This window comes from Vitis riparia, chromosome 17, assembly GCF_004353265.1.
Source record: "Vitis riparia cultivar Riparia Gloire de Montpellier isolate 1030 chromosome 17, EGFV_Vit.rip_1.0, whole genome shotgun sequence".
Classification (NCBI taxonomy): domain Eukaryota; kingdom Viridiplantae; phylum Streptophyta; class Magnoliopsida; order Vitales; family Vitaceae; genus Vitis; species Vitis riparia.
In genome coordinates this window covers 17510433-17536822 of record NC_048447.1, presented here as the reverse complement: position 1 = coordinate 17536822, position 26390 = coordinate 17510433, and the positions used below count along the sequence as shown (strand labels likewise).

At 34.3% G+C, this 26390-nt stretch overlaps 2 protein-coding genes across 4 annotated transcripts; one reads left to right on the top strand and one right to left on the bottom strand.

Moving 5' to 3' along the window:
• Positions 1-9055: 9055 nt before the first annotated feature.
• LOC117905048 (sulfate transporter 3.1-like) lies at positions 9056-14213 on the top strand. Its single transcript, XM_034817921.1, has 11 exons — positions 9056-9455; positions 9538-9745; positions 9892-10063; positions 10307-10372; positions 11205-11318; positions 11545-11661; positions 12235-12361; positions 12447-12733; positions 12954-13144; positions 13555-13717; positions 13804-14213. The coding sequence occupies exons 1-11, from the start codon at positions 9128-9130 to the stop codon at positions 13978-13980; spliced, it is 1950 nt and encodes a 649-aa protein (XP_034673812.1). The 5' UTR covers positions 9056-9127; the 3' UTR covers positions 13981-14213.
• Positions 14214-15223: 1010 nt separating this feature from the next.
• Positions 15224-24719, bottom strand: LOC117904941 (protein NETWORKED 1D). Of its 3 annotated transcripts, none has more exons than XM_034817765.1 (6): positions 24497-24719; positions 24082-24153; positions 23683-23977; positions 22515-22625; positions 17533-21887; positions 15224-16881 (listed from the first exon to the last, which is right to left on the bottom strand). In XM_034817765.1, the coding sequence occupies exons 3-6, from the start codon at positions 23783-23785 to the stop codon at positions 15721-15723; spliced, it is 5730 nt and encodes a 1909-aa protein (XP_034673656.1). In that variant the 5' UTR covers positions 23786-23977; positions 24082-24153; positions 24497-24719; the 3' UTR covers positions 15224-15720. The 3 variants fall into 3 exon arrangements, with proteins under 3 accessions (XP_034673656.1, XP_034673657.1, XP_034673658.1); XM_034817766.1 differs by having other exon boundaries at positions 23683-23961; XM_034817767.1 differs by lacking the exon at positions 22515-22625.
• Between the last annotated feature and the right edge of the window lie 1671 nt (positions 24720-26390).

Sequence of the window (26390 nt, the reverse complement as noted above, 5' to 3'; positions counted from 1 at the left end):
AAAGAATTTGATATATGTATATAATATGATTTATCATATTTAATAATAATATCGTATGTATCGAATTAAAAATATGAATTTTATAAGTGTACATTTTTATTAAATTATATCAAATATTATTTCATAATAATATTATAATACTTGATTATAATATGTCTAATTTTAAAATATATTTTAATATTAAAATTATGATCCATTTAATTCAATTGCATTAAATAATATAAAATAAGTTATGATTTATGTACAATTTTTTAATATTTAATTAATTTATTAATGATATTAAAAACACCATAAAAAAATATTGTGATAATTTTTATATTGTTGATAATCCATTTAAAAAAAAATTGTATTTAATTATAATTAATTTACTCCTTAAAATATTCTTTATATGATGACTTTGGATATATACATTTAACAAGGGGTAAGCTTGTCCGATGAGTAGAACTCCAAACATTTTGTTTGGGCAGGAGAGCATGCTTATTTCTCCACCATGATAGAGGGCAAAAAATCGGCCATCCACCAAATATCACTCCGGAGGAGGTGGGGGACGAATTGATTGAATGGAGTGGTACAGGAGCAGGTGGGGGACGAGTGGTCTTGGGAATTGGTGGAATGGGGTGGTACGGGAGCAAAGGAAGGGAGCTTTGACCCAAAAGACTACGTTTTAAAAAAAAAAATCCATAAATTACCTCCATTTCTAAAATAATGTCCAATCTAATATGTTTGCTCCACGTAGATTGCCCTGTCATAAAATCGTAGTTAGTGACGACGACTTTGACTATTTTTAAAAACAGTCAAAGTCGTAGTCACCAACTATGGTTTTAACTTTAATTATATATATATATATATATTTAATTTTAATTTTTTTAAATAAATATTATATTATTTTGATTTTATATTGATTAAAAATATGTAAGTGGTGTAATAAAAATATTTAACATTAATTGATCTCATTATTTAAAGAATAGTAATATATGAAATTAAATAATTGATGTCTTTAATTTGATAGAAAAATATATTTTGATAATTTTATTAAAATATTTGGCACTACACTCAATATAAATATAATTAGTTATAAATATACTATTTTATACCCTCATAATGAAGAATATTATATTATTTTGTAACTTTGTGCAAAAATTAAAGGCAATTATGCACTTATACAAAATATAATATGACTTCAAGTGGGTAAATAATTGGAAAATTACTTAAATACAACAAAAATAATTTTTTTTTTCCATTTTTCTCCTTTCAAAATGGGATCAAAATGGAAGGGAACCATTACAACATTTTTTTTTTCATTCCATTTTGATCCCATTTTGAAAGGAGAAAAATGGAAAAAAAAAATTATTTTTGTTGTATTTAAGTAATTTTCCAATTATTTACCCACTTGAAGTCATATTATATTTTGTACAAGTGCATAATTGCCTTTAATTTTTGTACAAAGTTATAAAATAATATAATATTCTTCATTATGAGGGTATAAAATAGTATATTTATAACTAATTATATTTATATTGAGTGTAGTGTCAAATATTTTAATAAAATTATCAAAATATATTTTTATATCAAATTAAAGACATCAATTATTTAATTTCATATATTACTATTCTTTAAATAATGAGATCAATTAAAGTTAAATATTTTTATTACACCACTTACATATTTTTAATAAATATAAAATCAAAATAATATAATAATTTATTTAAAAAAATTAAAGTTAAATATATATATAAATATATATTTATATATAAAATTAAAGTTAAAGTCATAGTTGGTGACTACGATTTGACTGTTTTTAAAATAGTTAAAGCCGTAGTCATCAATTACGGTTTTAAACTTAAAGTTAAAACCGTTTAAACTTAAAGTTAAAACCGTGGTTGGTGATTACGATTTTGACTGTTTTTAAAAAATAAAATCGTAGTTACCAATTACGGTTTTATGACGGGGTAATCTATGTGGAGAAGACACATTAGATCGGACATTATTTTAAAAATGTGGGTACTTTATGGATTTTTTTTTTAAAAAAAACTTAGTATTTTGGGTCAAAGCTCCAAAGAAAGGGGTGGGGACCAATGGTCCTGGAAATGGGGTGATACAGAAGGAGAGAGAAAAATGGTGAGTGACACTCGGAGTTTAAAATCTAAGAATAAAATTAAATTTAAAATTAAAATAAAATAAAATAAGAACAAATTTTGATATCATAAAACATACTCCTGATACAAATAGGAAGTTTGCGACATTTTATGGGTAAGAGACCCTCATGGGGGCCACTAGTTTTATCTTTAAACATGTGTCTCGATTATGTGACACTTGGGCACACGGAGATTAATTACATTTCGGGGGTGTTTGGTACACGGGAATAGGGAGTGGGAATAGACATCTCATTCCTTTTCTCCCTTATTCCTATGTTTGGATAAATGTTAAGAAGGCGGAAATGAAATAAAAAATTATTCCGGCAGAAATCAAATCCAACTTATGAGTCGGATTTGCATTCATTAAAAGTAGGTGGTATTCTGATTCATTAAACCTATTTGATAATATAAAATAACCTAAATTATTATTTTACCCTCTTATCTTGTTTTTCAAACCTGATGTTTATCTTCTTTGTAAAGGTCAATCCATTCATCATCCACTTCTTATCTTTTTTTTTTTTTCTCTTTTTTTTTTCTTAGTAAAATATAGTTCTATAGCTTTTTTTGCATGACAAATTATTTAAAATTTTGATTAAAAAAAAAACGAATATTTAAAATTTTTTTAAGGTTATGGATTTTATCGGATATGATACTTGTTGAAAATTAGAATAAATTTGAATTCTTTTATTTCCTCTTTTGAAAATAGGAAAAACATTTGCTAGTTTTGAGAATTTAAATATTATAATAAATAATTTTTTTTTGAAAAATATAATTTTATAACTACTTAAGCATGACAAATTATTCAAATTTTTAATAAAAATAATAATTGAATATTTGTGCATTAGGGTTATACGATTTTTTATGGTTAATTTTTTATTTATTGAGTATATATATATTTTTTAGTCTTATTATTTAATAACAAAAAACCTCTCAAATTTTATTTTATAAAAATAAAAGTAAAAATAAAAAAATATTTTAAATTATATGTAAGGATATTATTGTAAATTTATTTCTTTTTCATTTCCATTCCTATTGTTATCAAACATTGGAATAGAAACAAATAATCATTCCAATCTTGCATTCCTAAGTTCATCCAAATGCTAGAAATGGAATCATCAAATTCATTCCATTCCATTAAGAAATAGGAAAGGAAACAAAATATTATTTCCATTCCCTATTCCGACGTACCAAACACCCCCTTCATTTTCTTATCTTTATTTTGAAGATTTGGCTCACCTAATCAAAGCATTTTAATGACCATATCCTGCAACTTTCAACCCGAGTTGTTTGACACATCAGTCTTGACTTGTTACTATTTTTATTTTAATAAAAAAATAAAAATGTTAGAATTCCAAAAACTTCTAAATAAATAAAGTTATTCACTGCAAATATTTGTGTTAAAAAAGTGATTTTAAAATAAAATTAAAATTAATTAAATATTTATATATTTTAAAATTTTTTAATATTTATATATATAAAAAAAAAGTTAAATGACTAACATAAATATTGACTTATTAATTTTAATTTTTAAGCAAAATATTATTTCCAATGGATGGGGAAATTGTCATAACTTAACCTCAATATCGGTAAAATATCATTTTTTTTTTCTCCAAGAAGTATAAGATTTCTATTTATTTTTAATGCTCAACCAATGGCTTTCTTGTGTTTTGAAGTACAACATTCCGCCTAAAGTCTCGATGACAAGAGGAACTCCTTTGCACATCTTTACAATTTCTTTTCCTATGGCTACAAGGTTTGGGTGCATTTGCTCTTCTCCATTTTTAAATGCAAGACTCTCAAACAAATCCCAAGACTCATCATCTTTAAGACCTTCCACAACATATGGGGAATCAATTCCTATAACTGATGATTTTACTCCCATTTGCACCAACAGGCAATAAGGTTATGAACCGACCCCATTTCTTTTTGTCCTCGTTCCAGACATCATCTAACACAAGAAAATACCTCTTCCCATCTAAAGTTCTGCTTAAGGAGTTCTTGCAACTGATCTAACTCCAAGTTTTCCACATCTCTATTAGTTGCAGATCGACTTTATGATATTTCTAACCAGTACTTTTACATCGAAATCGTCCGAAACGCAAACCCACATTTTAAGATTAAAATAGCTTACCACCCCTTGGTCGTTGTATACCAACTGAGCAAGGGTGGTCTTGCCTAAGCCGAGTTTTTTATACATTTGAATAGAATTATTTCAATAATATAAATCAACTTGGGGTGGCCGGCCGAGTTTTTTTATACATTTGAATAGAATTAATTTTTTTTTACTAACGGCCTGCTAATCTTATTTATTTATTTACTTCCACTTTACCCATAGTTAATATTGTGAAGAGCATGCATCCTTTTTCTTTTCTTTTCTTTTCTTTTCTTTTTTTGTCATTTTGTATCAGGAAAATATAGTATCAAAAAGTGATGCTTAATCCCAATTATGATGCAGTAAAAATGGATTTATTTATTTGTATTTAAATCTTTTTTTTAATTATTATATATACTTTCACTAGTGTTGGCAAATAAGACAATAAATATATGAGACTAATAATAACTTGATTATTTTGGCATAATAATTGAAGTTAATTTTAACTTTAAGTTTACAATATCAAGTTATTTTATGAAATATATTCAATATACTTAATGACTTAAATTAAGTTAATAAGTTATATGAAACTATTAAATTGATTTACTAAATACTCTTTAAGTGTCATTTTTAATATTAAATATAACACATTTTTAAATATTGAAGTTCAATGAAATAAACCTTTATCTATACATTATTACTGGGTATTTATCGGTGATACTAATGATATGATACAAATTTTATTTTCATCTATTATCATTCTTCAAAGTTTTATTGAAAATTTTCAAATTAGAAATAAGATGAAATTTTTTTATTTTTATATTAATATCTAAAATCCAATTATTAGTATTTGATAGTATCATTAGGGCTAATAACATGTTTATAAAATAATTTTTCTATTTCGGAAGGAAACTTCTTTAAAAGCAATGTTCGTAAAAATAATAGTTAAATTTGGTTTGGAAACTTAGATTTATAAAAAAAATTTCAATATTTTGCTACTTTAAATATTAATGCAAAATGACTAGTTAAAAGCATCAAGAATGAAGAGCTTTGGGAGGGGAGAAATCTTGTTAGAATGTAAATTATATTTTCTTCAATACCAATTTGGTTGGAGCTTAGAAAGGAGATGATCAGTGAGGTGCAATAGGCATATTTTTTCCACCACCAACAAAGGATTATATTAAAAGTGCCTTTCAAAAACGATGGGCATTAATGACAATTTAAACAAAATTTGGAATATTAATAATTGATTTTAAGACATATACAAAATTTATTTGAAATATTGTAGACGTTAAAAGGCTATTTGCTAATTCCATCCACGGTACAAAATTTTGAAATGCTTTTATAAATTAGTCTAACCTATTAATAATCCAATCATATAATATAATGAATCTTTCCAATGATCATTGTCTTGTAATATCTTCCTTATCATTATTTCTTCTATCTTATATGTTGTGTTCAAAAAATCTTTATGAAACTCATATCATAGAAAATTGTGAAAAATTTCCTATAACATTATTTTGATCCATCATATCCATATCCATAAATAGGAGAGAATTATTTTGTAAATAGCTCAAAAAAAATATTATAAAAACATGTAAAATGTTTTTCCACCCTTACGATTTACGTGTTGAATATTGAGTTTTTACCTAATCGAATTTCTTTCAATTTTCTTATAGAACCATTTTACAATTTTTTTAAATAATTATATTAAATGGATAATTTTAATTATTTATTCGATTCCTTTTGCACAAACATGAAAAAAAATATAGTTAGGAAATATCAATCATTCTTAGATGCAAACTACTATGGGAATAATAACGGTAATACTTTCAATTAGGTAAAGGAAAGTGATTTGGGATGGTTAAAAAATAACCTTTTACCAAACTTCCTGCCTCCTTGGATTTGTTAAAGCCATTATCCTAACTTTTGCTCAATTTTGCAATAAAGAGATAACTTATTGCAGGTGGCATTTGTTTTTTGGTTGAATAAAAAAAGTTAAAAGTTTTAGTTTAGTTATGTGTAGACCCGCATTTTTCACGTGCCCACTCGAAACGGCTAGACTCATTTTTTATTAGTGAAAATTTGATTTTTTTATATAAAAAAAAAAAAAAAAAACTTGGAGTTGTCACTTTTAGTTTTTTTTTTAAAAGAAAAACAAAACAAGAAAGAAAATTTTGTGTGACTCATTATTTGGAAAAGACATGTCTACAATAACCGAATTCAGATTTGGGGGTTAGGTTACCTATTAGGAATGTATGATGGTGAGTGGTAGCACTCCTCTAAACCTGTATACATATGGTCTCTACTAAACGAATTAAATGAATTATGACGATTAATTAATTAATCATGGATACCAAAATTAAAGGAACAAATCAATATATACAAAAATGATGATAAAATCTAATTATAAGAATGACCAAAATAAATTACAAGAGAATTATGCAAAATTATTTACTAAACTAATTTTTAAAAATTAGTTTTCAAAAAATTTCAAAGGACTTTATTAAAAAAAATTGAATAGTCCAATTTATTTATTTACAAAAAAAAAGTTTCAAATTTATTTTTTTGTATCCGACTTTCAAAAAGGTTGTTTACACTCATGGTCATTAAAAGAATTTATAAAAAAATTTCAAATTGACTTTGTTTACGGTAAAAAGATTTTATTTATTTATTTTGTTGGAAAGAAAAAAAGAATTTTTATAACTTTATTTACAAAAGTATTTCAATTTGATTTTATTTACAAAAGGAATTAATTTATTTACAAATTTATTTATGAAAATATTTTCAACCCAATTTTATTTAAAAAAAAAAAAGATTTTTACAACTTCAATTTGCAAAACATGACCCTCATCCTATTCTTATTAAAAAAAATTATTGAAATCCTTTATTTTTAAAAATTACTTTTAATCCCATTTTCATTAAGGAAATAGAAATTATTTTTTTTAAAAAAATCATTTTTTGGGTCAATTTTATTAAAAATAAAATTTTGGGACAATTTTATTTACCAATCAATTTTCTAGACAATTTGTACTAAACAAATAAATTTTTGGACAGTTATCATTAAAAACAACTTCTCAAATTTTGTCACAAACAATTTTTTTGGATTTTCCTAAAAACAATTTTATGGATTTTCCTAAAAACATTTTTATGAATTTTTATTAACAAAACTTACTTTTATTAAGAAGAATATTTTAGAATTATTATTTTATTAAAACATATTTATTGAATTGTTTCTCTTAATTATTTAAACAAAAAATTTTGTTTGTTCAATATTCAATTGTACACAATGAATAAAGTCAATAAACATATATAAGTAAATATTTACAAAAATCGATAAAAATAAAACCAAAGAGTAGTGAGAAATAAAACGTGTACCCAAATGAGCCTACAACAAGGTCAATGTCTTCCTATAACTTTCCAAGTCCTATTTTCTTCCACGAAATTCAATGTTCCACATGTCATAAATTCATATTCAGCTGGAAAAATCTCAATGCGAGTGGTGGAATGGATCCATGCAAAAACAAAAATGAGGCAAATGTAAATATCCAAGAATTTACAAAGTTTAAAACAAATATTCAAGCTCAAATTAAGTGAATCCAACTATTTTGAATGACTATCTATGCGTGTACCTTTTTCATGCTTCTCGAGGGATTTTTATAGAACATATGGCATTGTCATAGCGTTAATTGTACATTCATGCCTTTCTTGCACTGATGATCACCATCGTTGCAGATACTAAGCCTTAATAAGGTAATCAACGTCATCATGTCAGCGCGGACTAGGCAATCATACCAAACAAGAGCTGTTGATTAGTGTCATTTGTTGCCTGTCGTGCAAGAATCTTGGACCATGTCATTGATTGTACATTTACATTTGTCAATGTCGTTGATTGCATGTAACGATTGATTGACATTGATTTTTGAGTGTAAAAGTTATCTAGATCGTCGCTTGGGCATTGAGTGTGATTAACCATTTGTCAAATGGTTGGAATTTCCGATTGGGTTGGTTTGTTTGTCTAGAAGGCTCAGTCGACTTGGTCTATTCATTCTGTTTGGCATTGGGGAAGAACAAAATCTATATTTTCTCTTGCGCCAAACGAAGTTTATCTTGGTCCAGATGGATTGATCACAACCAAATTATCTACTTACCTTGGACGGTCAAAGGGTCTTGAGCTTGGGAAGAACACATGAAGGGAAGCTTCCCACAAATTTCACCAAAAAAAAAAAAAAAAACTCAAATTCTATATTAATTCATCAATCCAACTCTCACAAACAATAATTATTATTAAAATCAAAGCAAGAAAAAATAAAATAAAATAAAGATAAAGCAAAATGAATTTAAAATTTGGGGTTACCAATGGTTGGGAAAGGAAAAAATGGTGTGGTGAGGGAGGGAAAAAAAAAAAAAAAAAGAAGGAACGAGGAAAATAAAAACAAAAAGAAACAACAACATTAAACTAAAGTGTACTAGTAAAGTAGAACAAATTTGGGAAGACCTCAAAGCCGAACCGGCGAAATTTGAACACGAGGGAAAAAAAATCAACACCAAGAAACTAATTCCGTGAGGCTTACGAGATGTATTTTTTGTAGTAGTGACGTGAACTGGCGAAATTTCAACTCCACCAAACTTATGTGGGGCCATTTGCCCAATGCCCACTAAACAACCCCTTTATAAATCATGGCCACCCCCTCCCTCAGTCTCAGCTCAAGCCCACCACCCTCCTCCACCACCATTACCACCACCACCGCCGCCGCCACCACCACTGCCGGTGGCTTCCGAGATCTACCTCTGAATTTAGTATCAAAACCAGCCCTAAACACTCATTGCACGATATATATTTATCTGAGTGTTTGTTTGTTAGAAAACTGTGATTCCTTGGTGTAATTTTTTTGGAGGTATGAGCATGGGAAACGGTGACTACAAGTACCCGGCGACGGGAGTGGAGTGTGCCCATCGTGTGGCGGTTCCACCGCTGCAGCCCTTCACGAAAACGCTCAAGACGTCTCTGAAAGAGACCTTCTTCCCCGATGACCCGCTTCGGCAATTCAAGAACCAGCCTGCTTCGAGGAAATTCATACTGGGACTTCAGTACCTTTTTCCCATCCTCGAATGGGGTCCTCGCTACAGCCTCCAGTTCCTCAAGGCCGACCTCATTTCCGGCATCTGCATCGCCAGCCTCGCCATCCCTCATGGGATAGCCAATCAACCTCCAATTCTCGGGCTATGTGAGTGTCACAGATTTTGATTCCGATTCAATCTTAACATCCTTTTCACAGTTTTTGATAATGGGTATGTCCTGAAATGCAGATTCGAGCTTCGTACCGCCGCTGGTTTATGCTATGATGGGGAGCTCCAGAGACTTGGCTGTGGGGACAGTAGGAGTTGGATCGCTTCTGATGGCTTCCATGCTGGGGAATGAAGTGAAGGCCAGTGAACATTCCCAGACTTATCTTCACCTCGCTTTCCTAGCCACATTCTTTGCTGGAGTTTTTCAAGCTTCGCTTGGCCTTCTGAGGTGATGACTCTCCATATATCTACGAGTTATTTTATTTTATTTTTGCATGATTGAATTTTAATAGCAATTGTTTTCTTTCATATATGGTTGGATACCATAAACTTGAGTTGAAAACATTAACAGAAGTGGGGTGTGGTGAATGGCAGGCTAGGGTTTGTGGTCGAATTTCTGTCGCATGCAACCATAGTGGGGTTCATGGGTGGGGCTGCAACAGTTCTGTGTCTGCAACAGCTGAAAGGGATTCTGGGTCTCGACCATTTCACCCATGGCACTGATATCGTCTCTGTCATGCGTTCTGTCTTCACCCAAACACACCAGGTTTTTCCTTCTTCCCGTTCCCACCCAGCGTTGTGTCTTCACCCAAACACACCAGGTTTTTCCTTCTTCCCTTTCCCACCCATGCTAAATCACCTAAACACTTATAATATTACACTCCCTCCCTCTCTCTCTCTCTCTCTCTCTCTCTCTCTCTCTCTCTCTATCTGTCTCTATCTGTCTCTCTCTCTGTCTGTAATAATTTTTAATACTACGTGTCTTTTTATTATGGTTTTAACATTGCAGTGGAGATGGGAAAGTGGAGTGTTGGGATGTTGTTTCCTTTTCTTCCTCATGCTTACAAAATACTTTGTAAGTAAAGCCCAACCCATATATTACTTACCCTTGGAATTCATTATTTAATTTCATATTATCAAGGTTAAAACTTACCTTAAGTACCCAATTAGTAAAGTATGATCACTCTAAGTGTTATTATTAAACAAAACAAAAAGATTGTTTCACAAATTTGGGTTGTTGTCCTTCCATGACTTCCATCAACTTCTTGCTTTTTAAGATTTTTTTTTTGGCAAAAGGAGAAGTGTTTTTCTAAAAGGGCATTTTAATTAGCATTTGCTTTTATAAATAATAATAATAATCAAATTGTTGACCAAGTAAAATATTAATCTTACATTTTTTTTTACTTGTCTAATTGGCCATTATGCTTTATAATAAAAAATATTATTAGTTGAAATAAATAAATTTTAATTTTTTTATTGAAATAAATTCTTTCGAAAAAAAACCCAATATGAAACTCATTCATTGGACAATTGGGATATTTATTATAAATGAGAATAGATTGAAAATTTGTCTATATTAGATTAAATCCTATTTTTTTAGAATTATTTGATTAAAATGATCAATGAAATCCCCATTTTTAAAATTTAACTTTTGTCATTTTTTTTTTTTGGTATAAAATACCCATGCTATTTAATTTCTTATAAAAATGATTTTTTTTATATAAAAAAAATTGTATATAAATATTTAAAAAGATGAATGATGTTTATGTAAAAAAAAAAAGTTATTTTTTAAGTAAAAATATGAATTATTTTATCTTTTTAATTAAATATTTCTTTTTCCTAATTCATTTTTTCATTATGGACATTTTTTTTTGTTTAAATTACTTGATTTGCTTTTTTAATTGTAGACCAAGAGGAAACCCAAGTTCTTTTGGGTATCAGCAATGGCACCACTAACGTCAGTGATATTAGGAAGTCTTCTCGTTTATCTCACCGGCGCTGAGAGACACGGTGTCCAAGTGGTACGTCACCCATGGTGTTTATGAGTCTCTCCACCTCGCATTCAAATAAATAAAAGCAACGGGGTGACCCACCAATCCGACCAATAAAGCTAGTTGGACCACCACAAATCAAATCTACTGTGGGTTCCACTACTTGGACAACGATTGGTGGATCATCTTCATTTTTCTCACTTTTTTGCCGCTTGGATTACTTCTAATCTGGTGTCTACGTCGTGATTATCCTCAGATCGGAAACTTGAAGAAAGGTCTCAATCCATTCTCCCTCAGCGAACTACCTTTTGGATCGCCATATCTTTCGACCGCCATTAAAACCGGCATTGTCACTGGCATAATTGCTCCAGCAGTATGTTTCGTTTTATTAAAAATTACAAAACAGATCTTTATTATCTATCGATATTAATCTGACGTGTCTTCCAGGTATAAGCTACAATAATTGTATCCGATTTTAATTTAGGATTTTAGTGAATTTTTTAACCAATTTTAAAACAACCCAATCTATATATATTATAATGTATAGAATGCCCCCAATTGACCACTAGACTTGAGCGCTAGTCCAAATTCAATTTCATGGGTGACCTTAGCTTTAGGGTTCATATGAATATAGATTTATATAGCTAAGTGGTGGTTACTTGGACTCTTTATGTACCCACTTGGTCTAACCGCATCGGGCTCTTTATGGTAACAGCTGCAGGTGAGTGGGTGAATCATGGAACCTGGGTTAACATTTGGTATATTGTTGGGTGCATTGCTGCTACCCAAATAATGCTAATGTACCCAGATGAATCTTTCTGTTTATGGGTCAGGCTTGGTCGCAGGCTTGAAAGAAAAACTTTTCCGGATTTCTGTATTTTCTGAATTGTTTTTTCAACAGATATTTTAAACGAGCTTTAATCGATGATGATGCTGAATAATGCAGGAAGGAATAGCAGTGGGGAGAAGCTTTGCCATGTCTAAGAACTACCCTATTGATGGGAACAAAGAGATGATTGCTTTTGGGATGATGAACATTGCTGGCTCTTGCACTTCTTGCTGCCTCACCACTGGTATAATTTGACATTTTTTCGATTATTAAGTCTGTAGGATAAGCAAATCACGAGAATTAAGCATAGTCTGGGGATGAAATTGCAGGGCTATTTTCGAGATCAGAAGTGAACTTCAATGCAGGGTGCAAGACAGCAATGTCAAACATTGTGATGGCAATGGCAGTGATGATCACACTGTTGTTCCTCACACCACTGCTCCATTACACTCCCATAGTGGTGCTGTCCTCCATTAGCATAGCTCCAATGCTTGGCCTCATAGACTATGATGCAGCCATCCACCTCTGGAAGGTGGACAAATTCGACTTCATAGTCTGCATGACCGCATACATTGGCGTGGGATTTGGCAGCGTGGAGATCGGCCTAGTCCTAGCCGTATGACTCCATACCACTCACTTAACTTGTCTTACTCTTAGAGTAGTGCATTTGATACTGATTTTAAAAAACCTTTCTAATCTTTTTAATATTAAATGATATTAAAAAAATTAAAAACACTTCTTAAAATCACAGTTAAACAAGCTCTTACTCAGCCCCACATTTAAATAAATTCTAATCACTCCTACTCACTCAGCCTCACATTTGTTCCCAAACGCAGGTTGCCATATCTCTCCTCAGGATGCTTCTCTTTGTGGCCAGGCCAAGGACTTCGGTGCTTGGGAACATTCCCAACTCCAAGATATACGGAAGTGTTGATCAATACCCAGCTGCAAGCACAGTTCCAGGATTTCTCATACTTGAGATTGATGCTCCCATTTGCTTCGCCAATGCAGGCTATCTGAGAGAAAGGTATGATATATATATAGACATACATAAAGAGAGTGGAATAACCCACTCAAAACTGTTTACATATTATCCGCTTTCAGTACTTTCAGTTCAAAGGGCTCTCACAGTTTTAAAAATGAGTTTTAAGTTAAGAAAATTTCATACATGTATAGTATCATTATGTCTTATTAGATTGGGGACCAACGGAAAAATACCTTGAACAAATCCTCACATCAAAGTTGGAGATTAGGTCTAAAACCATTTACAATAAAACCCTTCATATTATGTAGATATTGTCTACTTTTACACCTAAAAACCTTTATGATTTTAAAATGTATTTATTTAGTTAAAAAAAATTCATAAATATCATAAAAAGTTTCCATGGTTTATGAGTCAAAGAAATGACAAAGGGAACTGACTTTTCCCTTTGTTAGCATATTGAGATGGATCTATGAGGAGGAAGACAAGCTGGAGGCAGCTGGAGAATCCAGTTTACAGTATGTTATACTTGCCATGGGGGCTGTTGGTAACATTGACACAAGTGGGATTAGCATGCTTGAGGAGGTGAAGAAGAGCATGGAAAGAAGGGGGCTCAAGGTAATTCATTACTTAATTAACCTAAATCTTCAAATTCCGTTCAAGAACACAAGGCAAAACTAACGTTAATTTTGGGTTTTTCGCAGCTTGTACTGGCAAATCCAGGAGGGGAAGTGATAAAGAAGATGAACAAGTCCAAGTTTATAGGGGTATTAGGGCACGAGTGGATACATCTGACAGTGGGGGAGGCTGTGGGAGCATGCAACTTCATGCTTCATACATGCAAGCCAAAGGCTATGGCTGATGATTCAAGCATGGTTTGAGTTAATAGAGATCAGTGGAGAAGGAACAGCACCCGAAGAATTTGGAATAATAACTTATCAGATATAGCTCATAAAGTTGTACCAAGTTGGTGAAAGTTGGAGGTTTTTTCATAACTTATCAGATATGTATGTAATACAGGAGATCAGTAGACATGGAAAGTAGCATTTTAGGGTTGTGTGGAGAATGCCACTAGGCTATGCTGTCCTTCCCATCTAAATAAATTGTAATTTTTCTAACATTTGTGTTGGTGACCATTTTCATTCTCTTTACTGTATTTGCTTGTTTAAATATTCAGTTTGGATGTGCTCAGGCTGTGAATTCAAAATTGGCAGGTCTTTGGAGTAGACAGCAAGACCATTGAGGCTGTTGTGCATTTGATTCACAAGAAATGACCAAACCACTTCAAGTGAACCTTTATGTGTTGTCCGGCCAAATCCTCCAGGTAGGGTTTATGCCCAGTTTCTAGTCTTGCAGGTGATGCTCTATGCCTGTAGATGGTACTTTCATCATCTGTGATACAGAGTGTGATCTTGAGCTGTTGCAGTTAAACATTTATTCAAATACATCATAGAAGAACACGAGAAACCGAGGATTTTATGCAGAATTTTGCCTCTGTGGCTTAATGTTAAACCTGTCAAGCTTCCTCTCTTCCCTCACCAACTCCCCCTACAATTGTTGTTACCATCACCACCATCTTAGTAAACTCTAGTTGAAAGCTTGTCTAGGAAGGCCATTATGCAGGGCCATGGCTGAAATGGTATCCTGGGTTTTGATCAGGTCCTGCAGCCTAAAATGGTCATTGAAATCACTGAGAACTTCAGAGAATAATAGAAATAATCAAAAGAAAAAGTTTATTAATCCATAAATGATTTTGATCTTTTTCTTTCTTTGGTTCATAACTTCATATAATGTTTTCAATTTCCTGATGTAGCTTGGTATAACCTATTTTGCAGAAACCCAAGACCCGCAAAGAGAGAATGCCTACCACCATAACTAAGTTGGAAATCCCCCCATCCCAGCACCCAAAACAAAAACAAAAGAGGTTGGGACTGATGACCAGACAGGTTGATTACCTCCATACCCCCTAGATGGTGCACAGAAACAAGTAAGCTCCCTCAATTAGAAGCTGCTTAATTTTGCCAAGAAATCGGAAAAACATAAAGAGAAAGCAATCTTATAACAAGTTTGGATTCATCTGGCTATTGTGGGATTGCAATGCTACCACATATAACATCTAGATTCTAGGCAATCAAACCGGCATAACATTTTTTCTCTATAAAAGAACAAAAAATTTGCATTACAAATTTAAACTCATAACAAGGGCCATTACAAGTAATTCTGCCTTAAAAATATTACCAAAATGCGTCGAATTCCCCTGCGCGAACTGGTGGGCATGAAAGAGCATTACCTTGGCAGACAGCTTTATATACAGAGTAGCAAACTGTGTAACACAGTAACACACAATTGGCATTGATAGCCTTGAAAAGAAGTTTCTGATGAAGATTTGATTCATTTATTTAAGATCAAAGGAAACAAGCTCCCTGAGAGCAGCTTCTTTTGATTAGATAGGGCCTGACATGTACAACAGTTTCTCTAAATTGATGATCGGTCTGTGTCTAAGTAAACCAAAGGAACACATGTAGGTCTTCAACATCTCCTATGAAGGAAAATTTTAAAAGAAAACTACTGTCCCATTATCTTAAACTCTACTGATTATTTGTTGATGGGAATGTATTACCTCAATCTCCAGTAGTTGGAGACTGGACACACGAACAAAAGTGAGCTTTCTTTCGCTTGTGGGTGGTTCTTCTCCCACCATAGAGATAATCTCGCAAGAGAACCCTTCTCTTTGGCTCTGAAATTCTGGTTTTGGCTTTGCTTTCTTTTTCATCATCAAGCTTCAGTAAAAGAAACTGTATTCTCTGCACTTCCAACTGCAACCGCCCAATTTTTTCAGACCCTTTTCGTGCCTGTTCTGAAATTCTCCCTCGTCTGACACTCCGACTCTCTTCCAACTCCATTGCAGGTTTCCCATCAGAAAGGGAATTATCTTCAATGTTCTTCGTTAATTTGCTATTGCTATCACACAACTTGAGGATGGCCCCCTCGACTTCTTCCAGCTGCCCCTTCACAGTATCATATTCAATACCTTTTACATTTCTGCTATCCTCAGTAAACTGCACTTTCTTTTTCAGATCTTGCACAGTTATTTGAAGGTTGGTCAATTTCTGGGCATCAGAAGCAAGTCTCTCCAGTGTCTTCCTCTTGTTCCCTTCTTGACCAGGCTCCACAAATCTCTTGGAGATCTCTAATTTGTCCACCCCCAACTCCTTCTCAACCATTATTTCTGAAGACGGATGTTCACTCTTGTGTCCCTCAGCCACAACTTGATGGTATCCAACAGGTGCAGTAGCCCCTTTATGTGCCTTGGCAACTGTCAGAGCAATACTGCCGTTCGGATCAGTGGTTTCCCACAACTCAAGCATCTGATCATCAACTTCAGCAGTCTCTCTTCTGCTTATCCCATAGGATGAACATTCAGATATCTGATCAAGCATAATGTCTTTCGTGTGCAGCTTTCGATCATCACAGGTCCCATCCCCAAGTTCCTCCTCTTCCTGTTGTGGATTAAGATGCCTGCTTGTTTGAATGTTTTCTCGACGAAAACTTCTTTGAGATTTCAACTCTTCAATCTGTTTCATTGCAGCCTCTAATTTGGCATTGGTGTCTAAGTGTTCCTCCAATGCTAGCCTTTCCATTTCAATCAATCCCTTCTCAATAGCTTTAATCCTGGTTTGCAAATCCTGCAAATCTGAATTTCCCTCTGGCACCATGGCAATTTGATTTTCGCTGCAGTCTTGACTGCGTTCAACATGCAGGTGACCCACCAATTTAGCATCCTGGAAAGAAGTGAACAATGAATAAGACGGTTTCAATTCACCACCTAAAACCACATGTACTTTTTACAGGTAGCATGGTTGGAAACTTGGAGCCTTCGTCCTAAGTCTAAAAGCATCCCATTATCTCTGGCCCAATGTGATCAGGGTAGATCCAGCAACTGTTTCGACAAGTTTCTGGAGTGCTAAATTACTGAATTTGTTGAAATATTTACAAAGAAACCTAGACTTTAGTGAAACAAAGTAACGAATACATTGTATTTTGTTTGAAGGAGATTGAGTTATCAAGAAGCTAGACAATTTCAGCAAATCAAGTATTAGACTACTAGAGAGCCCCTAAAAATTTATAATTTCTCTGACAGCCAACCAATTCAAATTTAACTACACTAAAATTAAAATGACTTGAATAAATAACCAAGTTTTCTGAAAGGACTGCCAGTGAGAAAAATATGGTGATGACTCGAAGGGAGCTGGAAGGGGAGCCCAAAAATTAAGAACATAAAACAAAAATGCAATAAGAGATCACTTCACATATTAGTGTATGGGACTTTGAGAATATTGGTTGAGGCTTGAAAAGTTCAGATCACTTCAATTTCCAGACCAAGTCAAGTTTAATTAGTGGAGCAAATTCAGAGTCAGATAAATAAGGATTACCTTTTCATCCTTGGTGTCTGCTTGATGAAGATTAGTATGTGAAAGGGTACGATTTTCCAAAGCAGCGACAGAATCCCTCAGACAAATGATGGTCGGGGTATATGCAGCCAACTGAGTTTTTAGTCCTCCATTTTCACCTTCCAATTTGTTAACTCTTTCTTTCAGCAGCTCAATCTCCCTACTTCTAGAATTACTTATATTTTCAAGGCTCTTACATGCTTCAATTAGCTCATGCACCTTCTCCTTGAACAATGCTTCATGAACAGTGGAGATCTGAAGTTCACCAAAGAATGTTGCTGCTTGAGTTTCCCATAGCTCAATCTCCATATTTTTCAGATGACTTCTGTTTTCAAGGCCCTCACATGCTTTGATAAGCTCATGCACCTTCTCTTCAAAAAATGCTTCACGAACATTGGAGATTTGAAGTTCACTAAAGAATGCTGCAGCTTGAGTTTCCCACAGTTCAACTTCATCTCGTCCCCTTTGCAAATCATGATTTAAGGTTTCCTCCCTAACTTTAGCTTCTTCAATTTCTTCACACAACTTCCACAATTTGGCCTCCAAACCCCTATTCACTTCACGAAGGCATCCATTTTCCTTCTTTTGATGATCATTCTCTTCAGATAGTTTTAGGATCTGCTTCTCCTGATCTTCTCTTATCACCTTAACCTCATCACATTCACTCTTAACAACTTCCACTGTTTTATGCAACTCCGCCTTCTCATCCTGCAAAGCACTGAGCTTCTGGCCTGCTTCAAGAAGTTCCGTTTCCTTCCGAGACAATATATCCCTTCCATTTTCAATTTCATGATTCAACTGATCAGCGAAAGACCTGACAGTGTTCAGCTCATTTTCTGACTTCTCCAATGAATCCTTGAGATGAAAATTCTCCATTTCTACCATTCCCAACTTCCCCTCCATTGTCCTCACCTTCTTCTCAAGGGCATAGTTCACATTATGAAGTTCCTCAAGATTTTGACCAAGCTCTTTTAGTTGAACAGATTTCTCAGTGATAAAGTCTTTGAAAATCAAAGAAAGGTTACTTAGAGATATTGTTTCACCAAAGACAACCCAGTTTTCTTCTTCTAGGATGCGTTTCTCCTCCTCCAAGGATAAGAACTTCTTTGACAAAGATCCTTTTTCTTCAAGCATCAAAGAATTCTCTTTCTGCAAATTTCCATGAGCCTCTTGCAATTCCAACAGCTTTCCTTGCAGAATCCCTATTTCTGCTGTCAGAACTTCCTCTTTGTGATCACCCTCCCTTACTTTCAATCTCAATTTTTCATTCACCTCCAGAAGTTGGTGGGTCTCACTCTGCAATGATGAGAACTGCTCACTCCTGATCCTGCACTCTTCATCAAGGGTGTTTCTTTCTGTTGCAAGCTGTGTTGCTTCTAGGCCCAGTTGCTCCAGCACTGTAACAAGAACTAACTTCTGAACTATCGACTGCTGATTTTCATCTTGTGTTTTACACAGAGAACTTTTTGTATTTTCTAGCTGACATATGATATCATTCAGGACTGTTTGATCTTGATCAATCTTGTCCTCAGCCCTATGCTCTGCATCAATATCAAGTGCCCTCGATACGTGATACATCCCCGTTCTCAGCATTTTTACTTGATCAAACAAGGAGTTAACTTGCACCTGTTGCTCAAGATTTTCATGTTCTAATTCAGAAATTAGTTTCTCTGACAATTTGGACACCTCTGAGAGTTTCTGGCACTCAGTCAACAGAGAGAAATTCTTTGCTGCCAGCTCCTGTACACATTTCTGGAAGATGAAGATCTCGATTTGAGAATTTACAACTTTATTTTGTTCTTCTTCAAATTCTTCCTTCCTGCATCGACCTTCCACTTGCAGGAGATGGATCTCAGATTTCATACCAGCCAGTCGGGTCTCACTCAATTGGGCAAAGTTGGCCTGTTCTAGCTTTTCAGCCTCCAAGGAAACCTGCAGCTCTTCTACTTTACAGAGTGTGGATTCTTTCTCTTTCTCCAGACCGAAGTATTTCTCTTCCAATTCTGTATATCTTCTCTCCAGGTCCTCCAGTCTTTGCTGAGTAGCTTCCAACTGAGAAATTAAAGTTTCTCTCTCGCTGATGAGGCCAGATTTCTCATTATCAAGCAACTGGCATGAATCTTCTAAGCCCTTTGACCTTGTCCTCAACCCTTCAAGTTCAGCATTTGCATCAGAAAGTGAATTCTCCATAAGCATGTTCTTCTCTGAGAGTTTCTCCAAATGGTTGGTCTTAGTCTGTAAGTGGGAAGTCAGAGTGGCATTCTCAGCAACAAGAATGGATTTTTCTCCAAGGAGAGATTGGTAGGATTCTTCCAATGCCTTAACTTTCTCTCTTAGCCCTTCTAATTCAGCACTCAAATCTGAGAGGGAATTTTCCAGAAGGGCATTTTTCTCAAGAAGTTTCTCCATGATTTCCAGCTTCTCCAAAAGAGCTACATTCTCACTTTTGCCCCTCTGACAGATTTCTTTTAGGTTTGAGTTCTCCTCCTGCAGTTCTTTCACAGATAGCCCAAAGCACTCTGGTTTAAGGCCCACACCCTCAACCTGATCAAGCATAGCCCGGTAGTTCTTGTTCAAGTCATTCAATTCCTCTTTCAAACAGTAAATTTCTTGCTGAAGCGCATTTCTTTGGTCCACTCGGAGTTCAACCTCCATTTCAAGTTTCGTTATAGTCTCCCTTAGGCTAAGGATCTCATCCTGCATATTTTTTATTGACACGGCTGAAGATAAGTTGAACTCATTTAGACCCCTATTCTCTTCCTTCACCTTATGGACCTCATCCTGTAAACCTTGATTATGAGTTTCCATGTCCTTCAAAATTTGACCCTTACTCTGAAGCTCTGTAGCCAGAGACCTCAATTCTTCCTGAGATTGAGAGTGCAAATGCTGCAGACTTTGGAAAGTAGTTTCAGCTTCCATAAACCGCAGGCGCTCTTCTTGTATGCTGGTCCAGAGTCTTCCCAACTCCTTCTGCTTCTCTGTGAGTTCTTCACATTGAGCCCCCAGCTTCTGTGCCAAAGACTCCAATTCAAACTGCAAAGAGTGATTGGTCCTCTCCAGCAGAAGACACTGTTCTTCAGCACCTTTTAACTTTGCAACCCCATTATCTATCTCACCATTCAGCCTCTGGGCCTCCTCTTCAGCACACGAGATTTTAAGCTCTAGACTGGCAATTGTCTCCAGGCACTGCTGATACTGGCGTGCAGCTGCTTCCTTCTCTTCAGTCAATGAGGCAACAGCTTGCTTCAGGGTTTCAACTTCTCTTTCAGCTTTTTCAGCTCGCTCATTAATCCTTCTGGCATCTTCCTCAGCTTGCACCAATTTGCTCTCCAGATCTGATATCTTCTCTAAACATTGTTTGTATTGCAGAAGAGCACCTTCTTTTTCAGATTCTACTCTAGCAAGGTCCTGCTTTAGGGCTGCAGCTTCAACTTCTGATTTACTAGCTCGCTCATTCAGTTTTCCAGCATCCTCTTGGGAATGAGAAATAGTTCTCTCCAGATCAGATATCCTCTCCAAACACTGCTGGTATTGAAGTAGACTAGTTTCCCTTTCAGCTTCCAATTTGGTAAGGGCTTCCTTCAAAGTTTGAACTTCATTTTCAGCTTTACCTGCACGTTCATTAAGTCCCTTGGAATCCTCTTGTGCACGAGAAACTTCTGCCTCTAGATTAGACAATCTCTCCAAGCTCTGTTGGTGCTGAACTCGGCCAGCCTCCTTTTCAGCTTCTAATCTGGCAAGTGATTCCTTCAAAGCCAAAATTTCTGTTGCAGTATGACTGTCAGTGTTTTGCACATTTCGTTCTTTCTCATCTGCATCATGAAAATTGAGGCCTTTTCTTGCCCTTCCTTCTGCAAACTTTGCAATGTTTGGCGCATCACCAGACCCAAATAAATCATTGAGCTGTTTCAAACCCTTTTTGCTTGATACAGAATCAGGCTCCTCAGTAAAAGCTCCATTCCGTTTGACTGCATGGAAATGCGATGAAGAGAGTCCCAAAGCATCCTTTTGCAACTCATCAGGTTCAAAGAATGCACGGACTGCGGGTGGCATCTCAGGTGTATGAGGTTCAGCTTCAGCACTAGAGCCTGCAGGTGAATCATCAGTCAAAAACGGGACTTGGTTGGGAAATGCTTCCGCCATAGTTCGTTGGGCCTGCCGCAGTGCCCCAGTTGCATGATCATATCTCTCAGCCAAAGCACGGTATGCTCGGTAGAACTCTTCAACCAATTTCATAAGCTCAGGACGTTTCTTATAGTACATCTCTGCCCTCCTTGCAAAGGAATCTGCATCTTCCTCAATAAGCTTGATCATTTGTTTGACTTTGGCATCCATATCTGTTTAAACAAATAAGGAGGGTTTTCATAGTCAATCACATGTGTCTTGGGGGAGAAAGGCGATCGATAATGATAAAAGAAAAACATGGCACAGAACTAAAACTAGAATGACATACAAAATGTAAATATTGTGTGACAATGTATTTTGCACAGATTTTAATATTATTAAACTTAATTATGCTACCCATTTATAAACTTCCATGTTTGTATATGTGCTGAAAAACGTTCCAAGTTTATACGGATAGTTTTTTGTTGCCACAACAGATAATAATTCAGATTTTACACAATCTGTGACCACCTCCTGTGTCAAACTTTGATTTCATACCCTACAAATGCAACATTGCCTCCATGATGGGTCAACATATAAGAGTTTATATACACACAAAAATCACACCTTCTGCAACATAAATATATACTTGTGAATGAACAAGCAGAGGGTGTTCAAACCTTCCACAAAACCAGCTTATCCTTCTACGATTGTTTTTCATAAAAATTCAGTGTATAACAAAACAACAGTAGTGTCTTTGTTTGAGAAGACTACGTCTATGTTATTCCCTAAATTCACAAATACTAAAATCAGTGTTCTGCTGAAAGAAATAAAAATCGATACTTAAGAGTTCTACGCACTTCCATATTCTTGTCCCTGAAACAATACTTTACAGCCATTAATTCCCGTGTACCCCCATGCAATTGCTCCCTTTGGCGCTGCCATTTTACATAAACATATATCCCCCTTACCTATCAAAAAATAAAATAGTTACTAAAGAAAAAACCTCAAAAACAATTGCAGAACTTTGGTCCTTCAGCATTCCATATAAACCCAACTAGCTATCCACGGCCAAATTTGGCCAAGTTCTATTCGCATTATCGTGAAAAAATAAAACCAAGGTTATGCTGAATATATACAGGAGAACATCATCTGATTGATTAATTTTTAAATAATAACCCAAATATGGATGAGAGCTCCCTAGTTGATCAAGTTGCCAAGAAAAGAAAGTAAACCATGTCGACACCTCATCCTTCCATTTGGCCCTCAAAAAGAATGAGGAAAAGTAAAGAAAAATATTTAGAAATGGTTCGGATAAAAATCGGTTTTTCTTAGCGTTTTAGCAATACTCTCATTCTTTTCAAGAACCAAAAGCAGGTTCAAAACCATTCTTCTCAAAAACTTAGGTCAGGCACTGTAAGCATATTTTTCTCCCTAGTTTATAAAAGAAAAAGTACAAAAATATCAAAATACGTTACAAAATGAGTATCAATTATATAAATCAAATAATCTACTCTCTGCTTTTGTGCTTCAAAGTAAACCTTCAACTGGAAAAACAGTTCGAGAACATGTGGAAATTGAATACACTACACTTGCCTTTCCCCAGAACACAACAAAACAGAAGTCAGCTGTATTTATGTAAATCAAATGGTGCCATTTCCATTGCATGTGTTAAGGCTAGTCTGAGGACATAGAATTATAACCGAAGTGCAGTGTGCTAAATCTGCCTTTCCAGCTGCTATCATCATAATTCATCAAATGCATATACAAAACTACATAGAAAAGCCTCCATCACATCGAGGCATCTTAGACGGACTCTCCAATTGCTTCAGAAGCATTCAAAAACTTTAAGAGCTGCCATGATGCCTTCTTCTCAACTTTAAGAACCTCACACTATACCCTTTTAAAAGTTAAAAGATATTGACAATTATATCTAGAAATTACACAGATAGAAGATCTAAGGAATGAAACAACAATTACTCAAACAAAGAAGCAAACCAGCCCTGTGTGGAAGAAAGATATATCTACCTGTAAGATTTTCCTGAAGCCATTTGGAATTTTTGGGACTTATGTGGCTGTCCCACCACCAAGAATACTTGCGTCTAGAATCAGGATGCGACAAGCTAGCCATGATACCAGTCAAGAACACCACCACAAACTATTCAAACCTTGGAAAAGGCCAGATCCTTGTACCGTTTGTAAAACCAGGGTAATGGATCCAAAGCAGGGCTTGATGATTACAGACTTAAACCACCCAATTCAATACCAAAAGACACACTGAAGCTTTGTACATCCCACTCGCTGTACCTGACCCCAAAATCAACTAAAAAGGGCAATAATTCAGTTTGAGAAGAACAAGAACTGATAAATGGGTGAGATCAGATTAGACAAGTCCTGAGACTGAATCAGAAATGGTTTGCAAGCTACCTGATTGATGGAAGAAAAGTCCAATTATCATGTACAAAAAGTAACGGCTCTCTTCAAAAAGTGCACGAACTACTGATCAAAGGCACCACGTAATAGAAAAAAAAACAAAAAAACCAAGGTCAGTTATCATAATTCAATCGGGATTCCTTGAAAGCAAGAAATCCAAATGCTTCAAAGCACCAGAAACCGCAGATTTTCATGATCATCCAAAACCAACGTTCATAGAGTCAAAGGCACTCCCAGGAGGAATTAAAAAGATGATAAAAAACCAACACACCCAGAAGCTGAAAATCCAAAAACAAGTCATAAACAGTCAAACCCACCATTGAAAGACCAAAAAAACACATTATTTACACGATGCAAGCATACACGATGATGAAAATTTTCCATTTTGCAAGATCAGAAAGCAACCCACCAAAAGAAAATCAAAACAGGAACTAGGTTTTGCTTAGCAGCTGCAATCAAACACCTCCAGCTGCTTCTTGTCTCATCTCTCACCCCATGTTTGCTAGATCTCTCTCTTTCTCTCTAAAACTCTTGCTTTTTCTCTCTCCTGCTTCTTTCTTTCTTTGCTTTTAATTCTGCGTGCTTTGATGCTGTCTGTTCAGAAGCTTTTGCGCCCTTGAGGAGCGTACTGTCAAAATCGACAAGAAAATGAAAAATGGGGGTGGCAAATACAAGACAAAAAAAAAGGAAAAAAATTAAAAATGATTTCGTGGAATTTAATACAAAAGAAAAAATTAAAATGTTGGAGAAAATGAGAAATTACTAGATTATCCTTGGTTGGGTTTTCAAAAATGATTTTTTTTTTCTCTTGGGTTTCCACAAGTTTGACTACCCACAAAATCACTGGTTTGTTTCCTTGTCTTCAGTCTTTACCTTGTTTTCTTGGAAAGAATTCCCTTTATTGTATCCAAATTACCATATTCTCCAAAATTAAAATTTTAAAAGGAAAAAAAAATTAACCACGTGATAATTCCACAAAAAATTTTAAGATTTGAGAAGAGATCAGGGGTAGTTCCGTAATTTGATGGAAACGATTTTGAAAAGGAAAAAAAATTGATAATTAAAGAATAAATGAAACTTAATTCCAACGGTCCCATAAAATTAACCACGTGATAATTCAAAACCCTTGGGCCCACCGGTTCAGCACGATCGGATGGTTCCCAGCCATCGGATTTGTTGACTTCACCTTGCCAATGATACCCGACGTACTACAATTCTATATTTCTCCTTAATCAAAATAGTAGGTGGCATAATAAATGCCCACAGAAAATACAGATATTGCAGCACCTAAAAATACTCCGTGGCCGATGTTTTCGATGCGGTCTTTTTGTAATTTCGAGCAAGTCTGAGGACATTTATGTTTCTCGTCACCTAATGCAATTATGAGTAAGGGGTGAGGTCATTTTTGGAATTGTGAAGTTGCCGATGATTCACTCCGAATCTTCCACGTAATGACACGGTGTCACTCTTTTTTTAAATGGTGGGGCCCACAGACGTCTGGACGGTGGCAACGGTCGCATCCGCCACCCGGCGAAGCAATAAGACCACGTGGACCACATGAGCACGCAACTCTCTTAAATAATTACTTAAAAATAAAAACAAAATTATGTTTTATAATTACACATGAATAATTTCGTAAATTTAAATCATTTTTCAACTATTAAAGTAAGAGTGTATAAAAGAAAATAGACAGAGAATGATCACGTAAAAGAGATAAATCAAAGTCTAGACATGAGATTTAATTTGGATAATAATAAATTTTTATTTTGTTCTTATTTTAAAAAATAATTTAAATATATTAATTAAATAATAAATAAAATTAATGTCATTATCTATTTTGTTAATCCAAATATCACTTAAAAACATATTTATATTTATATAACAAGAACAAGTATAAGGAAAGACTTAAGACATTATTCGAGATCATCTTGTACTTACTCAAATACTTGAAATTATTCTTTAAAATTATGAATTCTTGCTACACTATTTTTTTTCTTTCACGATTTAATGTTATGAATTCCTTCTCTCATATAAAAATTTGATCTAGGATTAATTTGTAATAGATTTCCATCATCGTTGAGCATCGTAATATTCACCCCTTGATGTGTACTAATTATTTTAATATTAAGATTCTTTCATATCGATATCTTATAGTTTACGCATTCTCTACTAATATTATATACTATTAGGGTTATTAAAGTTATTCTAAATCCATCCCTCACACCTCAATCTCTAAGATTGCATCAATATTCTAAAGTGAATATATGACAAAAGAACCCAAACTTTAAAAAAAGAAAAAAGAA